The sequence below is a fragment of the Setaria italica genome, chromosome IX (genome assembly GCF_000263155.2).
Source record: "Setaria italica strain Yugu1 chromosome IX, Setaria_italica_v2.0, whole genome shotgun sequence".
Taxonomy (NCBI): Eukaryota; Viridiplantae; Streptophyta; class Magnoliopsida; order Poales; family Poaceae; genus Setaria; species Setaria italica.
This window is the reverse complement of record NC_028458.1, coordinates 43,762,565-43,776,009: the sequence shown is the minus strand read 5'-3', so window position 1 is coordinate 43,776,009 and position 13,445 is coordinate 43,762,565. Positions and strand designations below refer to the sequence as shown.

Below are 13,445 nucleotides of genomic sequence, written 5' to 3'. Positions count from 1 at the left end.
ACCTCGCTGCGTTGCCGGTTCTCACCCACCGTCGCCGCCGTGCCTCAGCCCCACACAGACCAGATCTGGGCATTGAGGGAAAGAGGGAAATCTGAGCGAGGAGAGAGAACTCACCAAGTGTTGCCCACCGCCGCCACTGCCCAGCGCCACTATAGCTCACCCGTGCGCCATCCTGCGCCACGCGGCTCCACCACACGTCAAATCCACCGCCGTTGCTCCTCACTAGCAGAGGGGAGAGAGTTGAGGGGGGCAGTCGCAGTGGCGCAGGGGAGGGAGGAGAGGAAGGGGTGAGAGGGAGAGAAGGGGAGAGATCAAGTTGAGGGAAGAGCGGGGTGTGGGGAAGGCAAGCAGATAAGGGAGCCGCCGGGCACGCGGGGTAGGGAGACGGGTTGGTTTCAGGACACGAGGCAAGTCAAAATTGGAGTTCATAATAATTTCAGGTCCGCGAACCCCCCATCACCGCCGGTTTGTATGACGAGCTGGCGGTGATAGGATATTATCACCGCCGGTTTTAGTTTTCACCGCCGGATCATGTAAAAATTCGACGGTGATAACTTATCACTGCCGGCTCGTCGAAAAACGACGGTGATGGCATTTTTTCTAGTAGTGAAGCCTCCTAGCATCATCTCATATTCAATTACTTTAATCTCTATAGGCCACCATGTTGTTTTCCCCTCAATGCATATACAATATGGCCATTTATTGGGCATCCTATAGTCTAACGCCGTGACATGACCTATATTGCTTTAAAAGATATTAAACATTGAATCTTTGATAAAATATTTGAACAAATTATCCACAACACACTAAATGATCTACATGGAGAGTGATAACTCCCATCACATTCTCCCTAGCTATGTATGGCAACAAACTAAGGGCATGTTTATTTGAGCTGCGCCTTTTGGAGCTTTTATGAAAAGTTGGTACTGGTTTTTTTTCTAAAAAAACAACAATAGCTTTTCAAAGATGTTTTTAGCTTTTTGAGTAAAGAAAGCTATGAAAAGCTCGGCTTCTGGCTTTACGAAAGCTGCACGAGAAGTTCGATGTTTGTTTGAACTTCTGACTTTTCACACTAAGAAGCTACCCATAATCTTGAACAAACAGACCCTAAAAACTCCTATCTGCACTTCAAGCTTACAAAATGCATTATCCCATCATAATTTCACATACAACTTGATTGAAAATCCTCAAAAAATGTAGTTGTTTACTTATTTACCATATTGTACTATTGCAAGAAAATATAAAAGAGTCAAAAAAAAATTACAAGGATCATGCAAGCATACATAGAGAAGAATACACATATTAGATCCACATACACGTTAGTGTGCCTCCTTTTTCTATCGCAACCTACAAACAATTCACTAAAAATGTTTGCATGTGCGTAAATCATAGAAAACATGACTAAAATCCATGTTGATGGATTCGTACCTATGCAGCTTCACTGGACAAAGAACTTAATACTTTTAAATTTGCTTCTAGACATAGATATTTATCTAGAACATAGACTTGCACTATTATATAGATTATAAGTTTGAGCTTAGTCATATCAGAGCATAATTATTTTAATATAAGGAACCATGTCTATTGCGTTGCTAGAATCAAGGTTCCATATTTGAAGCCAGTGAAGCTTCCCTTGTGGTACAATTATCTTCATGTTGAGATCCTTTCTCCACAAAGAAAAGAAAAAATTCTTGATAATGTAATCTCCACTATTTTTTGAAAATAAAATGCAGAAGAGTGGAGTTGAATGATGTCGGACTTCCTACTCAAATAGAAACTGATAATGTGTCGTCTCACCTATTCATTGTTGGAATCCTTAGCCATTCAAAAATCATTGTTTTCATGATTGACAAAAATCATTGTTTTCATTACCGTAGGCAAATTAAAAAAATAGTAAATATATATCTTTAGTTAATATTTTCTTTTGAATGTAAAGTATTAGAATGATATGTATTTAGGAGCAAAACATAAATGGTAGAATGTTTGTACACCCATATGTAACGTTTTGTGTTCGTCACTGACCCATGTAGAAATATGAAGAAGAATATGAGAAAATTGCAATTGAAGTTATTTCAATTTCTCTATTTCTTGTTATTTGATCTTTAATGTTATAAACTCACCTTCTAACATTCAATTAGAAGATATGATGATAGTGAGAAAGTCTCCATAACACTAATCAATAGTCAGGGATTGTGAGAAATGTGTATAAAAAATGATCATAGCCCTAGATAAAAGATCTCAGCCATATCCTGGAGAAGATATAGAGAAGTTATTGAGAAATTTTAATAGTTGTTGCTCGCAATCTCTCATCAAAATATTCTAGGTTTTCTTTGTCCATATATAGTTTTTTTTGTTGTCACTAAAGGTCCAACACTAGTATTAAAATATAAATACTTATAAATTCCAAAGCGAACATTTAGATTAAATTTCTTAAAAAATTACGAATCTAAATATTTGTATTAACCTAGAAAATGTTCCAAGTTTAGAATAAAAAATTATTTGAGCTTCATGAGAAAATGTTCCAGGTTCAAGAAAGTTCCTGTATAAAACTGTTCCAACTTTGGAGAAAGTTGTTCTAACGTTAAGATTTAATTTATTTAAAATTTAGGAGAAAATTTTCCAATTAACATGATGTTCCAGCTCCACAAGGAAAAATATTCTAACTACACAAGGAAAATAAAGATTAAAAATTAAAAAAATATCCACGTTGATTATTATTTGGTTGCATTATTCCAAAGAGCATAAAGGTTCAAAACTAATTTAAAAAATAGATGTATAATTTAAGAGGTAAAAGGAACTAAAAGTTTAACAGGAAAGAAAAATGTGTTCTGCAATAGAATTGCACGCAGCTACGTGCACGAAATATAGCACTAGCCTTGGAGGTGGGTGTGCAAAATACCAGTGACATTAACAATAAAGAAAAATAAGAAGCTAAAATGATGTTTTTTTTAAAAAAAATAATTCTCAGTTACGAATTGAGCGGAGCTCAGCTGGTTAGCTTCTTTTACCCGAAGTCTGAGAGGAACCTCAACCTACTTTTTTATTTCAGACATGTTTAATTCGCTCTCGCAGAGATTCAAACCTAAGTCTGTTGGATATTACTCATATGCTTTAACCACTAAGCTAGAGGCTATTTTGCGCTGGTTAGCTTCCTTGCAGTGGAATCTGCTCACCCGGGTGCTCACAATTTTTTAGATTTATATTATGCTATTATTTTAGTGGTAGTTGACGTGTCAGCGTCTATGGTGATTTTATCAATCTCAACTTCTCGAGGTTTATCGGCTCTGGCTCTCGTGGGGTTACTCGTAATGTTTGGGCTGCATGCATAAGAGTTGCTCGTAATGTTTGGGTTGCATGCATGTATGCGTGTATGGTGATTTTATCAATCTCAACTTCTCAATATCTGTTGGCTCTATCTCTCATGGGGTTGCTCGTAATGTTTGGGCTAGATGCGTGTATTTATAGGGATAAGTGTATGTGTGTATGTGTGTGCGAATCTACGTTTGTACTATGTTTGGATGATGATACTATTTGACTTTGAAAGAATTAGTTGGACCAACTATTTAGAAGGTTCGTAGAAATAGTGAGGGAGAAGGGGAGATGTAGTGGGCTTAGGGGCTCCTATATAGCTTTCGAATCCAGATCATATACATATAGTGGTTAACTAGCATCTTCAACAGATTAATCATTCTTCTCCCTAATACTAAAAAACTGTCATTTTGGTGATGAGAGGTGCTCCAGCAGATTACCAATCCGATCCCTATTAAAAAATAATTTGGTAATCACCAAAACACACCTCCCTCTCACCTAAATGAAGGGGGTTCATCCATGTACCCGATTCATGAGTATGAGGTGTTTTGGTACTCTGCTGCATCACTAGTTAAAAATAAGAAGTTATTGATGAGGGAAAGAGAAAATATATTGATGGAGAATGAGTAATTTGATGGAGATGCTGGCTTCCCCCCCCCCCCCCTCCCCCCTCCATTTACTTAGTACGAATTTTAAACGGTGAAAGTTTATAAGAAAAAATAGTTATACAGGATTTCAAAACTTCCGAGTAGAATACCTTCCAGCCTGTGTTATCATCTCTCTCTCCTCGTCTTCCTCTGTCTGTTGTAGTCTGTACTACTAGGTAACTGGGCCAGGCCCATCGCAAGCCTGCAGGGAGGAGACGGCACCTTTGCGGTTCCTATCTAGGACGAATTCGAGCGCAGCAACGCACGCAGCACTCAGGGAAGAGCGCTGCGGGCGCGGGGTTAATCTCGAGGCACCCCGCGCCTACGCGGCCACGCCACGCAAGTTGTGGGAAAAGGTGGAAAGCAAAGGCGCTCGGCGCTCGGCGGCGGGACGGCGGCACACGCGGGACCAAGGTGACTGACAGTGGCAAGCAAGCAGCCGCGTGCCGGTGCGGCCGCCGATCCTGCTCGTCGCATGCCAGAAAGCTGCTCGGCCGCTGCGCACTCGGCCGTCCCACGTCCCGGTCCCAGCGCGCGCTTGGGCATGCATGCATCCCGGCGCAGGGTGGGGAAAAAAATCACACGCCTAATAACTTCCTGGCAGCCTTTTTCCCCTGACCCGCCGTCCCTACAGCTGCGGGCCGACGATCTCGTACGAAGCCGAGCTCCATCCTCCGGTAGCACAGAGGCGGCGTGGAGGATCCCGATCTGGGGGCAGAGAAGGCGCGGCGGCCGGCCGGCCGGTCTTCCATGATGTCAGGCGAGCACGAGCCAGCGACGGGCCATCGAGCAGCGGATTGCTGCCACTGCCAGGATCCCTCCACGGAACCTGGGCCTTTCCCGCTCCATTCCATTCCGCTTTGGCCGGGGGGGACGGCCCCCACCACACTCTGGCAAAGCAAAGCAGAGCCGGCACTCATGCCCGTTGCGAGGCTCGCCGCACGCCCCGTCCCCCACGCGTGCTGCTGCCCCGCGCACTCGGAATCCGCTATCCCCCCATCCCGTTCCCCGGCACCGGCAGAGCCTCCCAACCTGGCGCCGCACCCTCCAAGGGCAGTGGACGAGGGGAGGAGAGGACTCAACTCATGATGCAGCCTCTCTCTTCCAAAGCAATCATGAGAGCGATGCACACTCAATGAACAAGGCTCCAACAGGGGAATCCTTTGAGGATACTACTACCCCCTCGCTGCTGCACGTGCACGCGAACCAGCGCGCCATTTTCCAACCGCATACATGTCACTACGACAGGAAACTACTGCAATAATACGTACACCAAAGGTACCAAAGCGTTTTGCTTTGGGTCCCAGCCAAGGCGTATAAAGCCGTGGCAAAGCGAGTACAGAGACGGGCACACATATATGGTAGTGGGCGTACGTAGCGAGGAGGGAGAAAGAAGAAAGCAGGGGGTTGATGAAAGGCGGTGACGAGGTTGAGCTCCACACAACACTTTGCTGAATGCAGGACCGGTTGGACCCCAGGAACTCCCCACACAACCTAACCTTGAGCTATCCCCCCCCCCCCCCCCCCCCCCCCCCGGTAGTTGGGTCAAAAAGCCATGGGCGCAAACAGCACAACAGTGCCCTTTGCATGGAATGGGCTCCTTTAGGCCCCTTTGCTTGCTTTGGATCCCGCTCAGGCTCGGCGAAAGATCTTTGTAGCTTTGCATAACATATTGCTCCTATCAACGCCATGAGGGACTTTTGAGGAGGGTGGTGATGCAAAGGCACCGAGGCACCACCGACAGGGAGTCTGGGACGGAGAAGATCACCGAAGCCCTGTGGCAGAAAGATGGTGGTAGACTAACTAGCTCACCGGAGAGTGGTATGGCGAGCTAGTTGGAACTTGTGGCCTCCAGGACTAGCACTCCACCGCAATGCAAGAAAGCATTCCATGCCTTGATTCAGTTTAAGTGGGGTTGCAATGCTGCATGTTCATTGTCCACTCAATCATCAAAGCCTCCTGTTATTGGTACGGGCCATGCCAAGCAAGCGCCACACCACTGGATCCTTTTCTTCCAGTGCATCCTCTCAAGCACCAAATTGTTCTTTGGCATCTTCACCTTATTACTAATACTGGCACTTCATATATGCACAAGCTAGTGGCTTCATTAACCAAATCACAACTGCCCAGGAGCTAGAGGGAGACAGCTCCCAGCGTCTTGACCTTCAGTTTCAGATACTGCAGGTAGCATATTGCTTCATCGAGAACAGCTGTGGCATCTTTGGCGATGCCCCCAGGAACAATCTTCCTGAGTGCAGCAACAGTCTCTTGGATCCTCTCTCTTCTTCGATTCTGATCGTCGGGGTTGTCACCCTCAGCTGCTTCACCTTCCCCCAGAAAGAACTTGTGATCACTCTCCACTTCACCAATGCAACAGGACTGTGCATCAGAGTCATTAACAAGAAGCTTCTGTTCGATGGAATGATCAAGCCTTGCTGAACTGGCCGTGTCCACAACAGACTTGTCAGTGCCAGAGCTGAGTTTTCTCTTCTTGGCCGGTCGCACAGAACCTGCACTAGCACCAGCACTGGCCACTGATTCCACACTCAAGGTGTCATTCTCAGCAGGAGATGGCTTCCTAACTCTGTTGAGTTCTTGAACCTTTTCATACCCTTCATCTGAGTCAGAATCGAGGAGTGCATTGATCTCATCTGTGTTCTCATGAATACCCTCAGTTTCTTCTGCTCCAACATCAGTTACATTAGTCTCATTGCTACCTTGGAGCTCTGGCACAGGATCCAGTGTCTGCTTGCTTATCAAAGGAGCTGCAATAGGAGTATGATTCTCCTGGTAGAAAACCAGAGATCTCTTATGCGAGGGATACAGTGCAGAAAATTCAAAACTCGGTGCCAATTTTGTGACAAATCTTGGAGCCATTGGAAGAGGTCTGTCAGCAACTGATGCTGTGAAAAATGGCACAGGTGCAGCAACAGTGTTCAGATATGTAGGCAATGCCACCGAATTGGAATCAACAAGTCCAATGTCAGGTGGGTAGATATTGCCCGCAGAGCTTTCAGTGTTGAATTTCCATGGAGGATTAGGCCAATGGCACCAAGGATTAACCTTGTCCGCCATGAAGAGACAACCACCAAAAAAATTACCTGAAATTAACAAGAAATTGAGCATTAGTATATCCATATCAAATAATAACAGGTAGCCACAACATGAACGAAAGAAGGATATCATTACCAGCAGAAAGTTCAGATGAACGGGGAATTCTCCCACTTGAATTGTGATGGAGAAAAATCTAAATCAGAAATTTTTCTTCAGCAGCAAATGGAGAGCAGAGCGAAGCTACGTCACAGGCTTGAGGAGATGGCGAAAGTACTCGGCCTACAGAAAATATGCCAAAGCAATGTCAGGACCATCAGGTGAAGAAAGGCAACTCTTAACAACAGCTGGCTTCTTTCCTCACATTACCTGGCAATTCTGCAGCGGCTGGAAGCAAGCTATAACTCTCACAGCGATTCCGTTCTCATGCTTAAACACGCGGAATCTTGTCTGAGCAGCTGCTTTCCACACCATTAGTACTCCACTCCGTTCTCCTCAAAAGCTTTGGCCAAGCAACCACAGCACCTTAACAGCAACACCAGAGACTGGATGGGGAAGTTTTGAAATGCCTTCACAAGCTTATGAATCAGGAATGTCTCCAGTATCCACAGAGGTGATTTACAGAATCACACGGCAGTAAAGGTTCAAGGAGATCCCCCAGCGGAACACGTCAACCGAAAGACCCAGCCATCGCATGCTTTCAGGGCCCCTGCGCTAGAGTGTCAAGTCTCCGGTTCTTCTGCTTATTCTGCACCAGAAATTACCTGCACGAGTGGAAATTCGGTTCTTGGTAAGTATATTGATACACAACCGCCCTGGCATATGCAGTAGACAATCGTATTTTGCACAGCAGTAATCTGGTCCCAGTATAATTTGAGAAAATGAGGCTAATTAAGTGGACTTTGAGAAGCAATGTCCAATCAATTCAGGGTCAAATTGGCTGGCAGCTCTAAGATCCAGGTGTCGTTAGAGCATAATGCGAACCCACAAGTTATCCAAACCGTCGGTTAACACAAGAATTTACACCCGGACAACTGGAAAGAAAAGGAAATGCGGAGGCTTTAGCACGTTTTCCCTCCCGTTGGACACCACACAAATTTTTACTACTGCTAGTGCTTATTGCATAGTACATACGACGCGCGATGAAGCATGAAATGGCGGCGCAACAATCCCCCGAATGAGCCCGGCAAAGTAATAAATCTTGGAAGGCCCGATTCCAACAAGAGTATACAGATCGATCTGCCCATTTAGGCAGACCCAGAATTGAGTGGAATGGGGCGGCAACGTAACCCCAATGCCGAATCCCACGAACACCTTGAAAAAACCCAAATCACCAACCAGTTCGACACCATTCTCAACGACGGCGTCGGCGAATTTGAGACCCCGAATCTACCAGTAGCCGACGAGACCGCAACCAGAATGGCTCCCCCCCAACCCCCACACAGGCAGCCAGGTCACTCACCAGATCGAGCGCGCGTGGGAAGAAGAAGCCGGATGGAGCGGACGGGAGGCGCCACCGATGGGGCGAGTCGAGGGGAGCACGCGCGCGAGAGGAGACGGGACTGCGATTGCGAGGAGGAGCGTGCGCGCCTCGGAGTCGGAGGCGAGGCGTGCGGGCGTCTCTGTGGGCGAGGCTGTGGGTGGCTCACGAGAAAGGCAGGGAGGAGGAGGAGGAGGAGGACTGGAGGAGGCTGCGGGGAGGGGAGGCAGGGCAGGGCAGGCGCGTGGAGTGGAGTCTTATGGGCGGGCCTTGACGGAAATGCCCCCGCGGCGTGCTGGTATTTGCGCGCGTGCACTGTCCGGCTGTCCGAGCCGTGCCACGACAATAGCCCGGTGGCTTTTCGGAGGGCGCCCGGTGGCTATCATTCCTCCAGCTCGGCCACACTCAAGATCAGTAGCACCGAAATTTTTCCTCAATGAAATCCAGGGAAGGTGCACGTCCAGCGTATGATTATTGATTAGTGACACTTGAACCTAGTTTGGTAACATACACCGTAGTGTATTGTTGAAACGGTCATTTGTGGGTGGCCAAATTAAACACGCGGTTTGATTTCAGCGTTTCTTTTTTTTATATAAGTTCCATCTTCAATATTTCAAAAGTTAAGTATATGTATGGTCTACTTTTATTAATTTTGATATCTTTCTAAAAATTATCACTCGTGACAAGAAGAGCTATTTAGGAGAGAAGAAACTAGTCTACCATTATTGCTAAATCTTTCTAAGGTTTTAGTTTTACTATGCTTTTTCTATACCATGCTTGAATTTGATTTCCAATTGTTTGGGCTATTTGGTTTGCATATTAGCAGGCTAGCAGCTACATATAGTCTGCCTCTACCAATGATACTTCCAAACCTTAGCTACTGTCACATAGTATTTATAGTATACTAGGAGCCTGTGGATTTACAAAGTTGGTGCACGATGGGCTAGCAATCATTTTTCCCAATTCTTAAAGATAAAGAAGCTAGAGCGTGGGAAAGATGCGGGCAACGGAATTCGTTGCTTTTCCTCTTTGGATTGGAGGAGGAGGTGGATTTGTTTATCCGGGGTGCGTAGCTAGGTTTGGTAGTGCTACTAGGTAGGAGTAGTAGCTAGGATAGTAGGATACGCATGCTGCATGGCATGAAGTCAGAGGCAAGTCTAGTTCTTCGTGGCTCCGCGGCACCAAACCGTGTCCGCACGCGCAATGGAGGTTGACGAGTTTGCAATACTCGCAACATGATGCAAAACCTGCTGCCCCCCCCCCCCCCCCCCTTTGTACGTGGTGACTGGTGAGCCACCTTCTTCTTCTTCCATGCATGCATGATGCATTATGGGATTGGAACCTTCTAAGGTACCTTAGAACTGTTATGTATGCATATCTATCCCCAACTTATTACTCAACAGATACAATGTGATATCATGGTTATGTCCAATCTTGTGATGTTGATCGAACATTCTTGTGTTGGCAGTGGCAGTATGTGGAATGTTGAACCTTGAAGGTACTGTACCAATCGAAATTGGCTCGTGGTTCCATTGGATGTGAAAAGGTAAAGTAGAACTATGCTATGACACATAAGCATCCTCTTTTTATTTTGGTCTCGAAATTTTGAGCTGGCATGAGAACCTTTATCGTATTTGTCGTATTTGGTCTCAAGAAATGGAGCACTACCTATTTAGTTTCGTCGTGTCACTCTCAAGCAGAATGCGCCACTCCAGTTAAGCCTAGCATGCGGGTGGCGGCGACACTGACAGGAGAGGAAAAAACATGAGAAAGAAAAGGAAAAGGTTTCTCGGCACTCGGCAGGACCATCCCGTCCCTCCCTCCACCACTTGTCCCGGAGATGCCGGGCCTGCCTGCAAGAAAACAACCGCATGCCTCAAGGCTCAAAGGCTCCTCCGAAGCCAAGCCAAACCGAGATGCCTCTGTGCGTGCTGCGTGAGAGTGCAGACGACTTCATTCTTCTCCTTCCTATCCTCCACCATCCAAGGATTGAATTGAAGCGTGCATGGCCAGCTGCACGGTTCCCCACTCTCTCTGGGCCTGAGATGAGCGAGAGTGAAGTGAGCATGCATGCGTGGAGCAAAAGAAAAAGGCAAAGGAAGCAGTAAAGCCACGCGCATTTTGTATGCTAGCCCCCATGTATGCGTATGCGTGTCAGCGTGTGGCCGTGCCTGCTGCGCTGCCTTTTTCTCTCTCGTGCCCAATGGATGGCGGGTGGCAGTGACATGGCTCATGGCTCATGGCTGGTGGCATCAATTATCCTGCAGAGCCAGAGCAGAGCCCGCCCGTCGCCGCCGTCAGTCACTGTGCGCTATCCATCGCCAGCTTTGCGCTGTGCCATCGAGCTCGCGAGCTGCTGCTACCTGGTGGTGGTGCTTGGATGTGTATGGTGGCACTGGCATATTGTTGTGTCGCGGCCGGTTTCCGTGGTGGACGTCTCTGCGCAGACGCTAGCTAGCGGCTCTCGTGGATGGGCGACCGAGATTAGACAATGGCGTATGTACGCCTTCCTTTGCCACACTTGTCATCTGGATGTGCAAATGTGTGAAGCCTTGAAATCCCCCGTGCTGTTCATCACTCACTCGGTGTGCGTTCACGCGGCGGCCGAACAGGACGCTCGCTGGCCCATCTCAGCTCCGTTTTTCCTTCTTCTTTTTTACCGTACGTACGTGCTCCCTTTTCCACAAAGGAAGCCAACAAGGTAACAACTCGATTTCGTACTCGAGTTTAGGTCAAAGCTGGTGGGGGCCGGGACCTAATTTTTGTGCCCATACCGGCAGCTGTACGAGGAGTTGTAGTGCGCCACGCGCGCCGTCGTCGTCGTCCGGCCGCTAGGTACCTTTATTTTACCTGCTACGGCGTCGCCGCTCCCCCATGCATCGTGATTCGCGCGGTACTTGCACGCGTATCCCAAGCGCACCTGTCAGGGCCGTTTTTCCAAGTCGTGCCTGTGCACACCATACAGCCTACTCATACAGCTGACCAATGGACCGAGTCCATTTGCGACTAGTGTCAAAGCGCACCCAAAACGCTACGTTCACACCAAAGGCAGCGCTCCAAGATTTCCCTAGCTACTTTGCATATATACTACTCAACTGCACTGCGCAGGTGGTTTAACTAGGGACTATGGAGTGCACGACAGGCGACAGCACAAAAAGGTTATAACGGCCGGTTCATAATTGATGAGTGTGTATTTCATATGCACAACATGCTTGTCATTTTTCTAGTGCTTAAACATTGCATGTATATGTTATCACTTTACTGCAGTATTACTAGGATAATTTGTTTTTACTATGTAGTTTAGGAGTATCACCAGGAGTGAATAAACGACAGAGACAGTAGAGCACGATAACTCGTAAATATCAAATTGGTTGTAACCATATGTAGACACCTAGTTGGTTTTGAATTTAAAGGGTAACAACAAAGTTGTTTATATCAGTGAGAGCTGCTTCTAGTTTCAGCATTGCTATCTTCATGTGCTCCTTCTCGCACTGCTTCATATTATATCTGGATATATGTCCTAGCAGCAGAAGCGGCAGCAGGAGGAAGGGTCTCTGACGGCGGTCCAGGGGAGGACCAGGCGAAGGGGAAAACGGTCACGCTCACCCAGGCCGCGGGTTGGCCGTGACGCGCCCGGGCGGCGAACGGCACCGCGCGCCGGCAGCGCTCGGCCACTTGTGCCCCGACCGTCTTGCTCGTGCGCCTCGGCCTCCTTGCTCGCACGCCCCGACGGCGCTCAGCCCGCGCGCCCCAGCCTCCGTGCTCGCGCACCCCGGCCTCCGTGCCCGCCCCTAGTGGCGCTCGGCCCCCACGCCCAGACCACCTTGCCCGCGCTCCCTGACAGGGTTTGCTCCAATCCTCCACACCTAAGCATCGGCCTCGCTCGCCCTCCGTGCCCGCGTCCTCCTTCCTCGCCGTTTCCCTCCCGTGGTTACTCCGGCGACTCGATTTGGAGGGCTTGACGGGAGCGCGCCGTGTCGGGCGGAACCGATGCCGTGACTTGAGATAAGGCTGGCCGGTCGTGGGGCCACGTTGTCATTGTGACAGGGGCAGTTTAGCCATTGAAATCAGTGAGAATTTGCTGTTCAGATTTTGGGCCACCTAGTCACTGAGAAGCCACTTAACAGGCTCTGACGGAAGTGAAGGTAAAATTTAAAACAGTGGTAGTGAAGGAAATTCGAGAATTTCGTTCTATAAATTCTAATAGCATTAATGGAATTCTCTCTATATCTTATGCCTTCTCAAAGGGTGTCCTCCATATGACAATTTGTCCAAAACAAAATAAAGTTGACAAGAAATAAAAAATCTCAAGTTATTAACTCGAGACCAAACCATAAGTAGTTGAAATAGACAATTCCTCCAATAAGGAAAAATGGAAAAAGATATCCCAAAATAGTTAATTATAAAAACTATAAGAAATAATTCAGAAATGTCATTCAGATTAATTCTAGCAAAAAATGTGGTAACCCAGAAAGGGAGAGGAACATGTCATGTTTTCTTTTTGAAACAATTTATGCTGCTGGTGAACTGGACATTCCGCCGACCTTTTCAGTCCTCCGAAGAGGTACAATTAGCAATGTAAATGAGTATTACTTGGTAAAAAGAATCTGATTTCTGCTGAATCACTTTGATTATTGATCATCCAGCATACGCATTTGATGGAAGTTTTTAGTAGACTCAAAACAAACTTGTAGTGTTACGATATCCGGCCATGTGCATATATTTTAAGTTGCATGCACCGATATTAGTTCAATACAAAATCTAAGCTGGTGGCGAAAGGTTCAGGCAAACCCAAAATTTGGAGGGTGAAATATACTAATTCCTCCATCCCAAATTACTATTTATTTTGATTTTTCTATATATATTTATATATAAGTAAAAGTGATGTATCTAGAAAAGTGAAAATGAATAGTATTTTACGACGGAGGTAGTAAGATAAACGTGGCCCCATATCAATT

At 46.8% G+C, this 13,445-nt stretch overlaps 1 protein-coding gene across 1 annotated transcript; it reads right to left on the bottom strand.

Moving 5' to 3' along the window:
* Nucleotides 1-5,196: 5,196 nt before the first annotated feature.
* On the bottom strand, nucleotides 5,197-8,714 carry LOC101770012 (transcription factor bHLH144). Its single transcript, XM_004984083.4, has 4 exons — nucleotides 8,470-8,714; nucleotides 7,377-7,771; nucleotides 7,146-7,289; nucleotides 5,197-7,057 (listed from the first exon to the last, which is right to left on the bottom strand). The coding sequence occupies exon 4, from the start codon at nucleotides 7,029-7,031 to the stop codon at nucleotides 6,090-6,092; it is 942 nt and encodes a 313-aa protein (XP_004984140.1). The 5' UTR covers nucleotides 7,032-7,057; nucleotides 7,146-7,289; nucleotides 7,377-7,771; nucleotides 8,470-8,714; the 3' UTR covers nucleotides 5,197-6,089.
* Between the last annotated feature and the right edge of the window lie 4,731 nt (nucleotides 8,715-13,445).